General features: G+C 38.9%; 1 protein-coding gene across 1 annotated transcript in view; it reads left to right on the forward strand.

Moving 5' to 3' along the window:
* Nucleotides 1-19667, forward strand: part of LOC136874267 (small ribosomal subunit protein mS27) — an 80327-nt gene that overhangs the window by 36846 nt on the left and 23814 nt on the right. Inside the window, exon 5 of the mRNA XM_067147890.2 lies at nt 10942-11093. Coding sequence (XP_067003991.2) covers nt 10942-11093 — 152 coding nt within the window. The remainder of the gene's footprint in view (nt 1-10941; nt 11094-19667) is intronic.

Raw genomic sequence — 19667 nt, forward strand, 5'->3', positions numbered from 1 at the left:
TTTCCAGAAATGGCCAGGCCTATCAAAGGCACAACCTACATTTTACAAATTCAAACAGTATTCAGTGTCTTGAATGCTCAACAGTCTGATATTTTTAACATTAAAAGGAATGACATGGATTGTAACAGGGGTAGCACGTACCTGTTCTACAAGGCCTTGGGTGAAAACAAAAGGTTAAATAACTGGCCTAAAAACCAAAATGGAAAGGAGACGGACACTTGCGCTCCTTGAAAATTAAAAAGAAAACCTTATAAATCCTATTTGGGCTTATAGCCCGAAATTACAGAGACTAAGCCTATACTGCTGAGGTGACCCGATGGAAAAAATATTTTTTAAGTTACAAAGATTACAAACTGGAAAAAGGTTACAAAATCATAGTCACCTCAAAATCACGTTGAGAGGGAACACGAGAGTGTAGCTCACTCTCTATTCCTTGATTTCAGTGGAGTTCCTTCAACTTATTTGAAATTTACATTTAAAGTTTGAAATTTACATTTTAGAAAATTAAAGTTACATTATTAAAGATTGGAAACCTTCCCCTCGAGCTAGCTTTCAAAGACTATTACCTAGTTAAGCCAGAACTGCCATTATCTTGAACTGGTGGACTTCTTGAAGATGGACGAAGCGCCGCCGCCTCCTTTATAAACTCACACTCTGTAGACTGGAGCGATCAATAAGACAACCTGGCCTGAAAATGTGCCAGCTTTTATACTGGAGGGAAAGTTCTACAAAACTCTGGGCTAAGACCTGACACACCCCCAATTCTTATTGGGTAATTAAGTAAATACCAGACAATGTTGATTGGCTGAAAGATGGGGAATGAAGGAAGTTAGGAAGCCAAGACACACAAAAACAAAATTTTTGTTTTTAGATGTAGGAAGCAATGAGCCTGAAACACATGAGAATTTCCATAATACATTAAAAGTTAGAACACAGAGCGAGTTGGCCATGCGGTTAGAGTCGCGCAGCTGTGACCTTGCATCAGAGAGATAGTGGGTTCGAATCCCACTGTCGGCAGCCCTGAAGATGGTTTTCCGTGGTTTCCCATTTTCACACCAGACAAATGCTGGGGCTGTACCTTAATTAAGGCCATGGCCGCTTCCTTCCCACTCTCAGGCCTTTTCTGTCCCATCGTCGCCATAAGACCTATCTGTGTCGGTGCGACGTAAAGCAAATAGCGAAAAAAAAAAAGTTAGAACTGTTCGGATGCACTGAATGACACTGAACCATCTAAAATCAGAGGTTCATGGGGCAGTTCCCTTCGCTGCATGGTGGCGGTTGGGTTAACACAACATAGGTGCAAAGTTAGGGCCTTCTTGCGAGAGCGAAATGAATCCTCCGACTCCAGTGATTATTGGAATGGCCTCTTCCCTTTGGTAAGCAGCTTCGAGATGTTGATGAAGTTGGCACTCAACCTCTGGTAGTAGATGCACAGGACAAGAAAACTCTTCAACTACTGCCTATCTTTCAGCACAAGCCAGTTTCTCCTGGCTCCTAACTTTTCTGAGTCTGTGGCTACTCCCTCTGGTGACAGTTTACCAGGTACTCTTGGAAACATGCATCCTACCAGGATAACTTCATTCACGTATGCCAGGCAGTTGTGCGGACTGCATCAGATGCTCAAAAGTTGCAGGTACGTAACACAGTTTGAAGGTCGTAACAGTGCTACAACTACTGGCCGGTAGAGAATGTCCTCAGGGGAAGCACCACATTTCAGTATCCCAACTTCAGGTCTAGGGTTGAGAACCATCAGGCTCCGGTAAAGGAATCCAAAGTGTCGTCTATTCAGGATAACGGAAAACAATTCTCCTTGGTTATATCACTGAGCATCTGATAACTGATGCAAAAATGGAGCTCACTGTTCTTTCTCTTTACTAGCACTGTGGGGGATGACCATGGACTGATGGATTCCACGATCCCCACCTGCTCTTTCCATGTCACTCAGCATCCAGTCAACCACTGTCTTTTCAGTTAGAGGTGGCTGACATCAGCACCACTGATGTTAATATGATGAAACACCCTGTCAATCCTTCCACTATTATGAAGATGTCCTGGAACTCCATGATCAACCCCCTTGTGGTCTGCCTCTAGGTGTCTGTCAGTGTCAGCTATCATCCTCCAGAGCTTTTCATCCAGCGCCCTAGTTTCATGCGCTCGTTTGTCTTCATCATCTGCTGGTATCTCACCACACCTCACTACAGGCCATTATCACTTGCTCCTTGTGCTACCCTTACTAATCAGGGGTATGTTCTGGAGTGGTGGAGCATAAGTTCTTGATGAACCAGTCATAGTACACATTATCCTATGTCAACAATTGCTTCATAAGCCCGGAGCACGTCAAGTCGCAAAATGATCTAAATAGTGATGCCTGTGACAAAGGCCCAGATCCATATGATTCTTTGCCACATCAAGTTCAGTAGTGTCTCCTCATGATCTACCTCTACCATCTTGTCTACACCCCTTCTCACATTCAGGAGTTAATCACAGTAATCTTTCCATCCTTTCTTTATCTCCTCTGGTTGTGTTATTATAGTTTCTTCTTTCCCTTTCATCTGCTTTGTGCAGACTCTTTCCTTTCTCGTCCTTACAAATGCATATAGCATTCTTTTACTGCTATGCACATCCTCTTCCAAAATGTGTTAAACGCTTCCCAGCATTTTTTTTTTCTTTGTTTCACTTACTACTATCTTGCACTTTATTTCCCAATACTTTCTTCTAGTTTATCCCTAATCTATAATTGCAATGCTTTCTTCTTATTTTTCAGTGCATCCTTTTGTACTGTGATACAAATACTCTGGACATACTTTGCATATCCCCCATCCTTCATTCTAATACCACCTTCTTCTACTTTTGTTGTCCACGTACTGGCCACCATCTTCGTCAATCACCTGACTCTCCTGCTCCCATGATGTCAGTTCTATCTCTCGTAATTTTCAGAATGAACTCACGTTCATGTAAATACGTGCCACCTGCCTCACTGGGCAGGTTGAACGAGAGTCCGATTCCTGCTGGATGTGCAAGCACATTGCCTTTGTTGGACAGAGCTGGCTCTCTGCTCCACCTACTGCGACTGTCTTCAGGTGAGAAACAGAGAAAAACTAATGTGATATATACCTTCACTTATTATTCTATTCTGCAGGTTACTGAAGGAGTTGGGGGAGTCATCGATTTACAGGGCACTATTTTGCATTTTGTGTCAACGTGCTACAGACGTTTGAACTGCTGTAGGCCTAATTTTGTCATTCAGTGCGCTTCGAACCACTGCAGCAAGCGAAACAGGCCAGGCATCTTGACATGTTTTTTGTAAGCGCTGAGAACACATTCCTTGTGATTAGATTAGACACGTTTTTGAAATTACTAACTGGTTTGATAGAAGGCAGGAAAGGTTATTCCACTGAAGCTCAACTTGTAAGATTCCAGCAAGATATAGCAGATACAATATTTTAGATTCAGGAGGTCAAATGTATCACTATTGACCTATCCAAGGATGAGATCTACTCGACTAAACAAAAAAAGTAGTTTCTAGAAAATAGAACTCAGAGAATGGGTGAAGTATTTTCTAATCCTGTAATGACTAAGAGGGGGGGGTCCCACAAAGCAGTATTATTGGACCTTTATGTTTCCTTATATATATGATGTGAGTTAAGAACTGGAATCACAGATAAGGCTATTTGCAGATGATGTTATACTGTATATAGTTGAAAGTTTGTGAGCGACTGCAGGGGGACCTAGACAGTGTAGTGAGATGAACAACGGTATGATGATAAATGGGATGAAAAGTCAAGTCGTAAGCTTCACCAAGAGAAAAAGTCCCTTCAGTTTTAATAACTATGTAGATGGGGTTACAGTACCTAATGGGGAACTCTGTAAGTACCTAGGTGTTAATATAAGGAATTATCTTCATTGGGGTAATCATATTAACGAGGTAGTTAAGAAAGGTTACAGATCTCTGCACATGGTTATGAGAGTATTTAGCAGTTGTAGTAAGGATGTAAAGGACCGAGCTCAATAGCTGCAGTTGCTTAAGTGCGGCCAGTATCCAGTATTCCGGGAGATAGTAGGTTCGAATCCCACTATCGGCAGCCCTGAAGATGGTTTTCCGTGGTTTCCCATTTTCACACCAGGCAAAGGCTGGGGCTGTACCTTAATTAAGGCCACGGCCGCTTCCTTCCAACTCCTAGGCCATTCCTATCCCATCGTCGCCATAAGACCTATCTGTGTCGGTGCGACGTAAAACCCCTAGCAAAAAAAAAAAAAAAAAAAATCCAGTATTCGGGAGATAGTAGGTTCGAACCCCACTGTCAGCAGCCCTGAAAATGGTTTTCCGTGGTTTCCCATTTTCACACCAGGCAAATGCTGGGGCTGTACCTTAATTAAGGCCACGGCCGATTCCGTTCCACTCCTAGGCCTCTCCTATCCCATCGTCACCATAAGACGATGTCTGTGTCGGTGCGACGTAAAGCCACTAGCAAAAAAAAAAAAAAGGATGTAAAGGAGAGGGCGTATAAGTCTCTGGTAAGATCCCAATTAGAATATGATTCCAGTGTATGGGACACACACCAGGATTACTTGATACGAGAACCAGAAAATATCCAAAGGAAAGCAGCAAAATTTGTTCTGGGTGATTTCTGATAAAGGAGTAGTGTTACAAAATTGTGTCAAACTTTGGGCTGGGAAGACTTGGGAGTAAGGAGAAGAGATGGTCGACTGTGGTATGTTCCGAACTGTCAGTGGAGAGATGGCATGGAATGACATTAGTAGACGAATAAGGTTGAGCAGAGCTTTTAAAAGTAGGAAAGAATTCAAGAGGACAGATTGGGGCAAATATTCATTTATAGGATGAAGATTAAGGGATTGGAATAAATGATCAAGGAAAATGTACTTTGAAAACATGTAAGGTAAGGAAAAGCTAGGTAAACAATTGACAGGGAATCTGCTTACCTGGGCAACAGCCAAAATGCAGATTATTGATGATTGATAGCACAAATAGTAGAAGATGAGGGGGAACAGAGGTAGCAGCCCATCTCCAATGTGTTAACGTGGAAATGTATGGTCTCAGATTCTCAAGATCATAGTTTTTGATCTAGTCATTTTTTTGAATTATATAAAGGTTGAAAAAAAAAAGAAGTCCTGGGGAGATTTTGGTAACAGCCTGGAAAGGCTAGGTCAAGCAGCAGGGAAACCTTTCTGGACAATAATAAAGAATCTTAGGAAGGGAGGGAAAAAGGATATGAACAGTGTTTTGAGTAATTCAGGTGAACTCATAATAGATCCCAGGGAATCACTGGAGAGGTGGAGGGAATATTTTGAACATCTTCTCAATGTAAAAGAAAATCACCCTGGTGGTGTTGTGAACAGCCAAGCTCATGGGGAGGAGGAAAATGATGTTGGTGAAATTATGCTTGAGGAAGTGAAAAGGATGGTAAATAAACTCCATTGTCATAAGGCAGCAGGAATAGATGAAATTAGACCTGAAATGGTGAAGTATAGTGGGAAGGCAGGGATGAAATAGCTTCATAGAGTAGTAAAATTAGCATGGAGTGTTGGTAAGGTACCTTCAGATTGGGGAAGAGCAATAATTGCACCTATCTATAAGCAATGGAACAGGAAGGATTGCAACAACTATCGAGGTATCTCATTGATTAGTATACCAGGCAAAGTATTCACTGGCATCTTGGAAGGGAGGGTGCGATCAGTCATTGAGAGGAAGCTGGATGAAAACCAGTGTGGTTTCAGACCACAGAGAGGCTGTCAGGATCAGATTTTCAGTATGCGCCAGGTAATCAAAAAATGCTACGAGAGGAATAGGCAGTTGTGTTTATGTTTTGTAGATCTAGAGAAAGCATATGACAGGGTACCGAGGGAAAAGATGTTCGCCATACTGGGGGACTATGGAATTAAAGGCAGATTATTAAAATCAATCAAAGGCATTTATGTTGACAATTGGGCTTCAGTGAGAATTGATGGTAGAATGAGTTCTTGGTTCAGGGTACTTACAGGGGTTAGACAAGGCTGTAATCTTTCACCTTTGCTGTTCGTAGTTTACATGGATCATCTGCTGAAAGGTATAAAATGGCAGGGAGGGATTCAGTTAGGTGGAAATGTAGTAAGCAGTTTGGCCTATGCTGACGACTTGGTCTTAATGGCAGTTTGTGCCGAAAGCCTGCAGTCTAATATCTTGGAACTAGAAAATAGGTGCAATGAGTATGGTATGAAAATTAGCCTCTCGAAGACTAAATTGATGTCAGTAGGTAAGGAATTCAACAGAATTGAATGTCAGATCGGTGATACAAAGCTAGAACAGGTCGATAATTTCAAGTATTTAGGTTGTGTGTTCTCCCAGGATGGTAATATAGTAAGTGAGATTGAACCAAGGTGTCGTAAAGCTAATGCAGTGAGCTCGCAGCGATCACCAGTGTTCTGTAAGAAGGAAGTCAGCTCCCAGACGGAACTATCTTTACATCGGTCTGTTTTCAGACCAACTTTGCTTTACGGGAGTGAAAGCTGGGTGGACTCAGGATACCTTATTCATAAGTTAGAAGTAACAGACATGAAAGTAGCAAGAATGATTGCTGGGACAAACAGGTGGGAACAATTTAAAGATAAAAATTTCATTGTTCCGTATTGAAAGTATTAACGTTAAAAATTAAATAATTGAAAAAGAGGTTCAACGTATTCAATACATAAGAGAAAGAAATGTAGTGATTACATTCTTATTTAATAGTAACTATAAATGGGACCGGTTTCGACCCTAGTCCAGGTCATCGTCAGCCGTAAAAACATGTAAAACAATGCATATGAAAAAGAAAAAGATTAAGTGAACTCTGGATCGGTATAAGATGAAACATAAATTAACTATGGGGGTAGAAATTGTGAGTCACTTAAAAGAAAACAGTACGTAATATTAAGAATGGTAGTATGGCACACGCAATGATAGGCGAAGTCTCACAATGTTTATGAATATTGGAGAACGGTCAAATGGGTCAGTTTCCACACTCTGTCAGGCACAAAGTCACAACACTATCAAATAATATATGAAGATCATAAATAACTTGAAGTCGCAGACGAATAGATTTGTGATCAGCGCGGAACAATGGCAGGAGGGTACTCGGAATGTGGAGATAAAGGCTAATTTAGGAATAAACTTGATGGATGAAGCTGTACGCATAAATGGCTTCGGTGGTGGGGTCATGTGAGGCGAATGGAGGAGGATAGGTTACCTAGGAGAATAATGGACTCTGCTATGGAGGGTAAAAGAAGTAGAGGTAGACCAAGACGACGATGGTTAGACTCGGTTTCCAACGATTTAAAGATAAGAGGTATAGAACTAAATGAGGCCACAATACTAGTTGCAAATCGAGGATTGTGGCGACGTTTAGTAAATTCACAGAGTCTTGGAGACTGAACGCTGAAAGGCAGTCTATAATGATTATGTATGTATGTATGTATGTATGTATGTATGTATGTATGTAAAGGATGAGGAAATCTCTTCTTTTTCTTATGCATCCGTCACAAAGAATCATATCTTAGAAGTAAAGCTTCCATGGTGTGTAGAATTATTTAGTTCTTTTTTTCCGGGTTGAACCGTGTTGTTGTTTTCTGTACATTCCGTACAGTTTGCCGACGTTTCAAATACATCGCAGTATTCTTTGTCAAGGCGACTGAAATACGCCTACTATCCTACCCTGTCTGGCTGACATAAGCCCCCTGTTTTTCTCGTGAGAATTCTAAAATGTATGTGTCACATTCAGGAAGTGGGACTTGCCTGTCCTGTTATGTAATTAGAGGTTTGCCCTGCGTGTTTATGTTGAGGTCTGTATCTCTTAACCATTCGTGGCTGTAGTCGGCAAAGAAAATAAAAATAATAAAAATGCATGCAAAATTTTGGGAAATTTACTAAAACCATGAAAATATGCCTAAATATACTACATACCTTGTTTAAGAGTGGAAATCCAAATTTGAAGTGGTTTGAAGGCAAAATAAGAGTCATAAAATCAATTTTTTCATTGGAAAAACTGCACAAGGCACACTCCACTTTATGATGTGACAGTGGTTAACTTGAAGAACACTGTAGTCCGCTATTATGATATATATGTACAAAAAGCTACTTTCAATGGTATTTTGATTTAATTTTTTGTCTTTGTCCATGAAAAAGTGAAAAAATCTGTCAGAAAATAGTCATAGTAGTTGAACCTACGCTGTACACAAATAAAGCCCTGAATTTGTAAGTGTCAAGGTGATAGATCCTCAAAACTCCTTTATGCCACGCAGTGTTGGGTGATGCCAATTTCTCATTCTGCTTCTTTTTTTTTTTGGTCGGTGTTGCCTGTATTTCCCTTTTGTCCCATGTAATTTAGTTTTACTCAGAATATCATCAAATATTTTGTCATAAAAAATAGATGAAAATATTCTACAGGGAGTGTATCAGTATCAAAGTGTGATGGTAATATTGGCCCTTGATCAATATTACGAATGGGAATAATATTTGTTGGCCCAGGGTCGCTATAACTCACGTCCATCCAGTCGTCAGCTCTGTCGCTATCTGCGTCAGCATCACTTGTGTCGTTGCACTCAGACCAGCTGGAAAAAGCATTTTCGTCCTCAGACTCACATTCACTAAAATCAGACACTTCTTCGACCGTATCATCCAATATTGACACTATGTCTGTATCACTGGTCCATTTTCATGATGCCATTTTACTGGACAACTGCAAAAATAGTAAGAAGTACGCACACGAGAAAACTGCATCACGCAACTTATGTATTACGTAACTCCCACAAACAGGAAAACAAGCTCAGCAAGATACTGCAGGGATTTCCCTCACCGGAAGAGTTGAGAGAACAGCTCCTGCCATCTCTGAGCATATTTGGGTACCTCCTCAGCTGATAAGCCCACGATTTTCGAATGGAACATATATATATATGTTTCCGCCCGTGGAAAGTTAATCTATGTGTGATAGGCATCTAAGAATTGCTGATTTTATATCCTTCTTCTAAATTCATATTGTCAGGAGTTTTTTGATTTCGATAGCCACACGGATTTTCCTTTCGAGATTCCAAAGGATAGCTGCTAGGATCTTGGTCCTGTCAAATGATATTCCGTGTCTTGTTTCGTAGGATGCTTGGCTACAGCTGAAATATCTGTGTTTTGGTTCTTGGTGTGACATATGTGTTCTTTTAGGCAGGTAGAGATCAGACATATTGTGTAACCAACGTAACGCATTCCACAGCTACATTCAGTGCGGTATACTCCAGGAACCTGTAGTTCTATTGTGTCTTTTACTGGTGATAGACAACAGGCTAACTTATGATGTGGTTTAAAGATGGTTTTTATGCCATATTTATCCAGTATCTTGCCAATTCTGTCTGTAGTGTTTCTAATGTACGGAAGTATCGCTCTTTTCGGGTGGGTCAGTTCTTCCTCCCCGTTTGACCCGCTACAAACGGCTTCCACTTCATCATTCCACCAAGATGTTCAGTTTTTCCCATATTCACGCACAGTCATTCCTAGGCATTCCCTTGTTTCTACTACAGCATCCCTGTATGCCACACATTCTCTTTAATATCCTGAACCTGCTTACTGTCCACTGTTCGAAACTTCTCACTAATGTTATCCATGTACTTCTGTCTAATTTCCTCATCCTGGAGATTTTCTACCCTTATTCGTTTGCAGACAGATTTCACTTTCTCTATCCTAGGCTTAGAGATACTTACTTCACTACAGATCAGATAGTGGTATCATCGAAAAATTTCCAAAAAACCTGTTCATTCTTAACAGACTTCCTGAATTTGAAGTCGGTTAAGATATAGTCTATTATGGATCTGGTACCCCTAGCCTCCCATGTGTAGCATTGAATAGCCCTATGCTTAAAGAATGTATTCATAACTGCTAAACACATACTAGTACAAAAGTTGAGCAAATGCTTCCCATTCCCATTATATATTTTTGTTATAAAAGTTATATTTGAGGCAATAAAATTAGGTTTAAACATAAATCTGCACGCTGAATATCATTAGATGCCCGCTACCAGACAAACATTCTTTTTGGATTTTCCATAAATCATATTTTTTGAAACTGTGTATCTTTTTCTCAGAAACAATCACATAAATTATTTGAAACTTGGCAGTCTATTGGATACTATATAGATCTGCTTGTGGAAGTAAATTTAATCAGATATCTTGATTAGTTCATGGAGGCCAGCTTGAAGAGCACTGAAAATTTTACAGAACATTTCACTTTTCAACTAGGATATAAGAAAAATAATTCTCAACTCCTGTCAATAATAGGACAATAATTTTACTTCAGCAGCTCAAAGAAAAGTTTAAATATTATGCATGCAACGTTTCTTGGGTCTGGTTTGAGTATTTTCTCAGAAAAAGGTACATCAATTGAGGGAATTTTTTCAATATTTTTAAAAAACATGATTTTTATAATGTTCTTTCTGACCCAAAATATTAAACTTAGAACCCTGATATTCTACCCGAATAATGATGAATGTATTCTGAATATATCAAAAGAACACTCAAGGAAATACACTTCCCGGTTCCCTTAAAAACAAAATCTGCATAGATCTCTTTTCTTAAAATGTTTTAATAAATTTTCTCATATATTTTTAAAACCAGGCAAGTTGGCCATCGGTTAAGAGCTCGCAGCTGTGAGCTTGCATCCGGATGATAGTGGGTTCAAATCCCACTTTTGGCAGCCCTGAAGATGGTTTTCTGTGGTTTCCCATTTTCACACCAGGTAAATGCTGGGGCTGTACCTTAATTAAGGCCACATCCACTTCCTTCCCACTCCTAGGCCTATTTGTGTTGGTGCAATGTAAAGCATATTCTAAGAAATATATATATTTAAAATAAGTTTGTATTTAAGTTTGTCAATTAACAACTGTTGCTTTTCATTTTTTACTGAATTCCTGAACTGTGATATTTTGTTTATAGAAGCTACAAGAGTTAGTGTACTTCAGATGTTACAAGAAGACTGGAATCATCCTCTGACAACACATTTAGCTCTAGCCTCATGCCACATGTTCTTAAGAAATAAATCTGTGTGGGAAGAAGAATCTCTTCCTGAGGAAGATTCGAAAGAAGAGGTGAGTAGTGGTATGTGTGAATTGTCACTTCCCTTGATTTATATGTACCTCAGGTTGAAAATGACTAAGAGACCTATTCAGGAATTCCATTTTGAATGTAAAGTCTGGGAAACTGTTTGTTGACATGATATAGGCGTTTTGGGCCTATGGCATGTAAAAGAAAATAAAGTGAAATTATTTATGTTTCGCAAAGAACTTTGCTCTGCGTCTTCAGAAGAAAATCTTGACTGTTCACGAGGAAGACTTCTCCAAGAATGAAAGTTTGAATTTAGACGTTAGTAATAGAAGTGGTACGTTCATTCGTCACCAGATGGCTCACCGTATGCTGTACAGCACTATCATTACAAACCATTATTCTCGTCATTGTTCTGTATTGGAAACGGCTTTATCACTAAGTTTACACAAAGAGTATTCAATGCAATCCACTGTTGCGTGGTTAAATGAACATAAAACTACCAGAATTTAAGTTACATGTTTCACCCCTCTTTTACTGGACATCATCAGCCTTATTTAATCTTAAAACTAACATTAGTCTGAGGAAGTTATCCAATTTATACAAACTATACTGTTGAAACTCTTAATAGTATTGACCCTGTGGTTCATTAAATTTACAGTACAAAGATATTTGAAGAAACATGTCTGTCTGTTAGGTCATCAGCCCAGAGGCTGGTTGGATCCTCAAATAGCACCACCCAAGGTTATGCGGTTATAAGGAAACCCCAAAAACCAATGGCAGCACCAAAATGAGGCGTACTAGGCAAGATGAGGAGTGAGGTAGTTTGCAATTGCTTTCCTCACTGGGTTAGAAAGTACAATTGCAGCACGACTGACCCTATGAGCAGCACCTTTCATAACACTCAGATGCACTAGTCATACTCTGAATGTCATTACTCAGCACTACCCATACCCCCAACAACTTCCATATTGTCACAGCCATGGATGTTGACTGGGATTTCGGTGGAAGCTACACTTTACTCTGGCCTGTGCCAAGAGATGGATGCAAAAGTACTGTATCCATCAAGAAATGACAGCAGGCAGATGAAGAAACATATACACACATTAAAATCACTTCAAAAATATTAAAATGTTTGTCTAAAAGACTTTTGTATCACATTATTTCTTAAAAATAATTTATGTTGTCTGACTCTGAAAAGGATCCTTGTCGTAAAATGCTTGAACAATAAACAACACTTGGGGACTAGAGTATCGAACCCAAGGCATCAATGGATAGTGTACCGCGAGGGTACACCTCACCCTTTCATTCAAATGAAGCACCTTGAAAAACGCCATCTTCAATATAAACTTGCAACAACTTGTGCAAGAAGTTTAGACTTCTTTTTTCAGAGATGTCTATACCAAAAGAACGCATGTTATGCCCTCTAGTGTGAAGAGGAACTATTAAAATTCTAAAGTAATTTTTTATTTTAAGGTTTCCTAAACTGTGTTGATTTGTCTTTTTTTTTTTCTTGTGTATTGCAGTTGTCAATACTTTGATCTCTTTCCATAAACTTCAAAATTAACCAGTAACAAATTTTGTATGTTCGTTTTCCCACCAATCACCATTTTCCTCTGCTTATTCGATTATCCAATAAAAATTGGGGGTGTGTCGGGCCTTAGCCCAGATCTTTCTAGAACCCTCCTCTCGGGTATAAAAGCTGGCAGTTTTTCGAGCCACTTTGTCTTCTTGATCGTCCAGTTTACTGAGTGTGCTAATAGTGGAGGCAGTGGCGTTTCGCCCTTCATCGAGCAGTCCAGCGCAATAAGGTAATGGCAGCCATTTAATAACTAGGTGATAGCCTCTGTAAGCTAGCTCGAGGGGAAGGTTTTCTATCTTTAATAAAGTAACTTTAATTTTCCAATTTTCTAAAATGTAAAGTTCTTCTGTAAATTTCAAACTAGCCAAAAAGCACTTAGCTTAAATTCGGGAATAGAGAGTGTGACACCCTCTCAAGTTCCCTATCAACTTGACTTCGAGGTGACTATGATTTTGTAACAGTTTTCAGCCTATAACTTATATTTTCTCCTTCTAGTCACCTCAGTAGTATAGGATTAGCCTCTGTAACATCTGGCAGGAAGCCCAACTAGGATTTAAATCTTGTGTGCAAATTTCAAGGAGTGCAAATGTCCGCCTCTGCATCATTTTGATTTTGAGGCCACCAACTTTAACCTTTTTTTTCCCACAAAGGCCTGGTAGCATAAGTATTTGATACTCCTGTAAAACTTAGTAATTTCTGTTAAGTGGTTAAACTGTTGAGAGTTGAAGACAGTGAATTAGTTTGAATTGCAAAATGTAGGCTGTGCCTCGAGAGGCCTGGAGAGTATAAATTTTAGTGAACAAATATGCTCTGGTTGTTGAAGGTTGCCGTGATAAGTCAGTACAGGTATAAGGTTTGAAGCGTAGTTTCCTAGACAAATCCCTAGAGCTTAGACGCTCTTGTTATTTTGTAGAGGTGTTAGTATACCTTGTAAATGGAATTGGGAGACCTGTCTCCTTGACTGTTGAGTGGATGGAGCAATAATACTCAAGTAACCTTTGTAGGATTGGGAGCGTTAAGCTCGTACTGTTAATTGGCAGTCTGTTGATGTTTCTGACTTTGTACCTGAAATCTTGTTCCGTCGCTGAGCGACTTGTTTTGTTAATATTTTCCACCTGGAAAAAAAAAAAAAGGAGAAAAGTAATATAACTTTAATTTTAAAGCTTTTAATTAATCTTTTGACTGTATTAGATGGACCCATTCATGCCCGCACCTTCTTTCACCTTTATGATCAAAAAAAAAAAAAAACGGTAACAGGTAGGATTAGTATGCTGAGGGGGAGATCTGTTTTAAAAAACAGACAAATATTTTGTTCATGTTTCTTGATACGAGTACCAATGGACCGGCATGTTTGGCCAATGTATACCTTGTGACCCTCTTCCAGACTGATTCTGATGGTGCAGTCAGCTTCCGTGTGCGATGAGCCATCTGGTGACGAATGAACGTACCACTTACACTTCTGTTACTAACGTCTCTAATTTCGGACTTTCATTCTGAAGACACGGGGCAAAGTCCTCTGCAAAACATAAAGAATTTCACCTTATTTTCTTGACATGGCATAAGCCCAAAAAGCCCATATCATGTCTATAAATGCGGAATGTGAAAGCATCAATTGTAACAAACTGTTTGTTGTTTGGAAATAATACATGTATACACTCCAGACTTGCTATTAATACACTAGTGCTATTTAATAAGCCCCAGTGGGAAAGGCTTTCCTATTTGTTCTGTCGTCTTTTTCATGCCTTTTAATACTTTCAATAATCTTTGCAAACAGTAGAAAGCGTTTAACTTTCCCTATACCCTTACATACACGACGTAAAATGCACACATGTTTTGGCGAAAAAAATGAAGTGTTTCCATATACCTGTTGGATAGTTCATATTCATTACTACCTGTACTGTACGTTTTCTCGCTTAACATGTTCTCTTTCCTTGTCTCCTGCAGAACCGTCCTAACAAGGATTTACTGTATATAATACTCAAGTTCTCTCTTCTCTTATAGTTATATAATGCATGTAATTCAGGTATATCAATAAGACTACATAAGCTCTTATGAATGAAATAGGATCAAAGAGTCAGAGTTTAATAGTATACTTTTGGGCTATGGTGGTATTCAACAGCTATACTGGTGAGTTGCTTTATTTTGTTTCAGAACTGTACTCGCCATACTAAATGACTTATCATTTAAAAATTTGGAATTTTTGGTTGAAAATATACTTAGTGATTGTCAAATCAATGGGGAATTACATGAATTATATTTCTTTTTAAGTGTTAAGTTTTTGAGATGTGTGGTGTAGGAATATAGTTGCATGTGTAAGAGGGCAAAAACCTTTTGTAATACATTAGTGTGGCCATTATGACCATATACAGTAAGAAATGAAAGGCTACAAGTCTCACATTCAAATCTGTAATCAACGTAGAAATATTATTGACATAAATTAAAATTAAAGTATGGTCAAGATGGTAGACAGTATGGAAACGCGAATCGAATGTGCTCTAAGAAGTTCAGTGACCATCGCGGAAGTAGGAGACTAATTACGGAAAGACATGAAGGAAAACATGCATCAAGTGGCGAGTGTCATCAAGGAATGCTTTATAGCAATGAAACATGACATAGGCAATAAGAACGAGGATAAGGAAATGCCACAAAATGAGGTTAAGGAAAAAGAAATCTATGAGATAGAAGGGGGAACAGACAGCCAGTCAAAGAGACAACTAGCGACATCTGTTGGCTCAGCACATGAAACTAAAAGGAGTAGCAGCCTGAGCCTGACACCAATCACTCAATCAGGACAACTAGTGACGTCTGTTGGCTCAACACATAAAACTACAAGGAGTAGCAGCCTGAGCCTGACACCTAGCAGGGAAAACCAGTATGGAGCAGACAGTCGATCAGAGGAACACTTAGAGAAATCTACCGGCCCAACTCAAGACACTGCAAGCGGCCGTAACCGGAGCCCGACACATAACGGGAAAATCAGTATGAAGAAGACAGACGACCAAAGAGACAACTAACAACATCTGTTGGACCAATACGGGAAACTACAAGTAGCAGCAACCAGAATCCGACACCTAGCGGGGAGAACCCATACAGAGTGGACAGCAGGAAGGCAAACAGAATCCGACACCTAGCGGGGAGAACCCATACAGAGTGGACAGCAGGAAGGCAATCACCCGACAAGAAGGACAGATAATGACATCTACAGACTCAGCGCACAAAACCACAACCAACAACAACACAAACCCGACATCTAATGGGGAAAGACAATACGAAAAAAATAGCTGCAAGAAATCGAGTGACATCCGATATACCAACAACACGCTTCAAGCAGATCTCAGTAGTTCGAACGCACCTGCTACCACAGATACAGCACAGAATAGAGGGAGCAGTGGCAGAAAGTCAAGGGCAGACATAGGATGGAACAGAGGTGACAATAGTGACAGGTTAGAGACACAAGTGGGCCAAGTAAGCAAGTCGACAAAGTACTTAAAGACAAGGAGGTGGAAGAAAAAATTATAGAAAAAATCAACCAGCAACTACAAACCATATATCACAAATAGTATTAAAGTGTTATTAAAATAGGAAATAAGGAATGAGACTGGAAGATCAATGACATAACAAAAGGATGCAGTAAACCCTATCACGGAAGAGCAGAGAGCAGAGGAATCTAGAATACGAATAAGAGAAGAAGAACGCAAGACAAGGCAAAAATACCCAAGAGGGACGACGGAATCCAAGGAGGAAATAGAAATTACGATGGTTATCAGAATTGAAAGAAATTCTAAACCCAGTGCGGATGAAAATTTAAAGTGGAGGGAAGAAGAACAACAGTGGATGAGAGTGATGAGAGGAAGAAAGGGACCCAGGAGTGGACGACGATTAGATGTGGAAGGAGGAAAGGAATCAAGAGAGAAAATAAGGGGCACAAGACAAGGGGAAAGCAAGTTGAGGGCAGTACAGGGAGATGCATGGCTATATCTGGTAAATCTGAAATAAAATAACATGTGAGGGATGACGATAAAACTCTACTTCCCTTCTCTCCAGAGCTTTCCATGAACTGTCAAACTGTATCACATCGTTACTTCACCAGGTCGCGCTCAAAGACAGACCCTCTAGACAGCGCAGAATAAACATCTTTTCCAAACAAGAACGAGAGGCAAGATGACCTATTCTGATGACCTCCATTTTTATCAAAGGAGTCTCCAAAGAACTTTTATTTGTGCTTATTGTCAATGTTTTTCTTTTCAGTTCTTTATTTATACAGCTGAAGAGGACCACTAAGTGGTCGAAACATGTCCTGTAAGTTTTAATTTTATTCAATTTTACCTGAGGCATTAATAAAGTATCGATTAGGTGGTTATTTATACTTACTTCTTGATTAAACATCGATACGGTCATGAAATGGACAACTTGTAATATGCTATTGAATGCTGTAGAATTTACAAGATGATAGGTTGTGACATATCCTTCTAGAAGCCTGGCCAGGCATCATATATAAGGAGGCGGTCTTGATGGTGGAGTGGAGTATTGTTTTACAGGAGTTGTTTTTGTGAACTTTTGTTGTGCTTGTGCTGACATGCTACAGTAGCAGTCAGCTGTTTCAAGATGGCAGTCTTAGCCTTCTGATTCTTTGTGATAGACAGTTGTTAAAGTGGTTTATTGATGTGTAACTTGTAGATAATTGTAAATAAAAACTGTGTACTCAAGTGACAGCATTTTGTATGCGTCTTTATGGAAACATCATTAGGCTATTGGAGACTCTCTGAAATTATGAGAAAACATATTGTGTCATATTCTCCTAGAAGCCTGGCCATGCAACTTATATAAAGAGGTAGGCTGGAGGGTTGAGTGGAGTTGTTTTAGTGAGAGTTATGTGTGCACGTTGTTAATCGAGTATGTGAATTTGTTGCATTGGTAGTTGGTTGACATGCAGTCTTCTTCTTTTTGTTCATAACAGTGTTTTATTCAAGAGCATAACAGTCAAGTGTTCAAAATGGTGGTTTATTGATGTGTGTATAATATATGTATATAATTTGTAAATAAAAATCGTGTACACAATTGACGGCATCGCGTGTGTGCGTCTTTGTGGATACAACAACATATATGCGGATGATATGGCATTATTACAAGATATTAGAATCATTCCGTATTCCATCTAGTGACGGAGATGTGTATGTATTGAATAGGATGACATATTAAATTTCCTTTGTAAAGTGATATGGCACTAGCCGCTAATAACATAAGAGACCTGCAAAAGGGAATGGAGTTTATCACACAATGGGCGAATGAGAACAAGCTAAGGATTAATCTAAAAAAGACAGAATTAATGGTATTCAGGAGAGGAGGCCACTTCTCGAAAGGGGACTGCATTGTGTACGGAGGACGTATATTAACACTGAAATACCAAATCACATATCTAGGGATCACACTACAAGTCTCCGGGACAACCTTCCCAGTACCTTCCCAGTGCTGCACTTAGAAGCATAAGTGACATCAAACATCTGCAAAGAATGTCATTGGAGACGGCCATGAAACTTTTCCAAGTCAAAGTGCTACCAACATTCACATACGGATTATAAGTAATATGAGAATGCACAATTGGAATTGAGGAAAAGTTCAACCTATTCAATACAAAGTATGTTGTATAAGATGTTTACAACATGTTATTTATTAGTTTAAAGTACCAGTTTCGATGCATAGTAGTGCCATCTTCAGCTTGAAGTTACAAGATGGGCAGTCTCACGACACAGTAAAATAAATAGGCAAGAGTGTTAGCACGATCTGGGATAATAACAAGCAAATAAGAAATAATAATAACCAGTATACATACCAGATATCCCAAAGAAAAGGCCGTCGCGATTTGCAGAAGCTAGGGCACAAGAGGCCAAGTGAATCAATTAAAACTAAGTTTAATTAAGTAATTGGCTGAAATAATAAACCCTCAATTAAATTTTTGAAAGAAAACTTTAATAAGGCAAAATCATTTAAAAGAACTTCTGACCTCCCTAAACTACAATTCAAATTCAGAGCAATTAATAAATGGAAGATTAATTCAAAATTAAAATCTTAAAAACAACTATTACAGTATGAACACTGAAAACTTCTCTAATGGACTATCTTGGTTACCCAAATGGTGCATGAAAACTGTCATAACCCACAACAACACCCAACTTCAGTAATCAGGAAGAAATAATCCAAAGAACATGCAAATAAATCCGCAAGTAGGATAAATAATCAAATATCGCACTAGCGACCGAAACTTTAATTAAGTGAGTAACTCAACACTAAAATTAAAAATTAAATAATTGAAGTTCAACCAATTCAATACATAAAAGAAAGAAATGTAGTAATTACATTCTTATTTAAATGGGACCGGTTTCGACCCTAGGCACAATTGTGCCTGACAGTGTGTGAAACTGACCTATTTCTCCAATATTCATAAACATTGTGTGATTTCGCCTACTTGTTTTTACGGCTGACGATGACCTGGACTAGGGTCGAAACCGGTCCCATTTAAATAAGAATGTAATTACTACATTTCTTTCTTTTATGTATTGAATTGGTTGAACTTCAATTATTTAATTTTTAATGTTAATAATTTCAATACGGAACAATGAAATTTTTATCTTTAAATAACTCAACACTGCAGAAAAGTCATCAACACGCACGAAAAAATCATCTCCATATCAGATGAATGTCAAGACATCAATAATTAGCTGATACTCATATGTCAAATACAACAGAGCAACGTCCCCCTACGGCTGTGTAACAGATGACAACCACCAAGATCAAAATGGCTACTCGAAAGTACCGAGGAATTAATTAGAAAAGCTTTCATCTAAACCTTTTTTTTTACTTGCTCGAAATGGCTTGAAAATATTTAAATAATAAATATGATTATTATGATAAATAAGAGAAAATGAAATTAAACCACCATCTAGGTTATACAGAGACTTCGTACATAAATTATTCATTTACGTGCATGAAACATTAAATAACTGTATCAAGAAGGTAAAACTAATATCGTCCTTACAATTTA

The sequence above is a fragment of the Anabrus simplex genome, chromosome 5 (genome assembly GCF_040414725.1).
Source record: "Anabrus simplex isolate iqAnaSimp1 chromosome 5, ASM4041472v1, whole genome shotgun sequence".
NCBI lineage: Eukaryota > Metazoa > Arthropoda > Insecta > Orthoptera > Tettigoniidae > Anabrus > Anabrus simplex.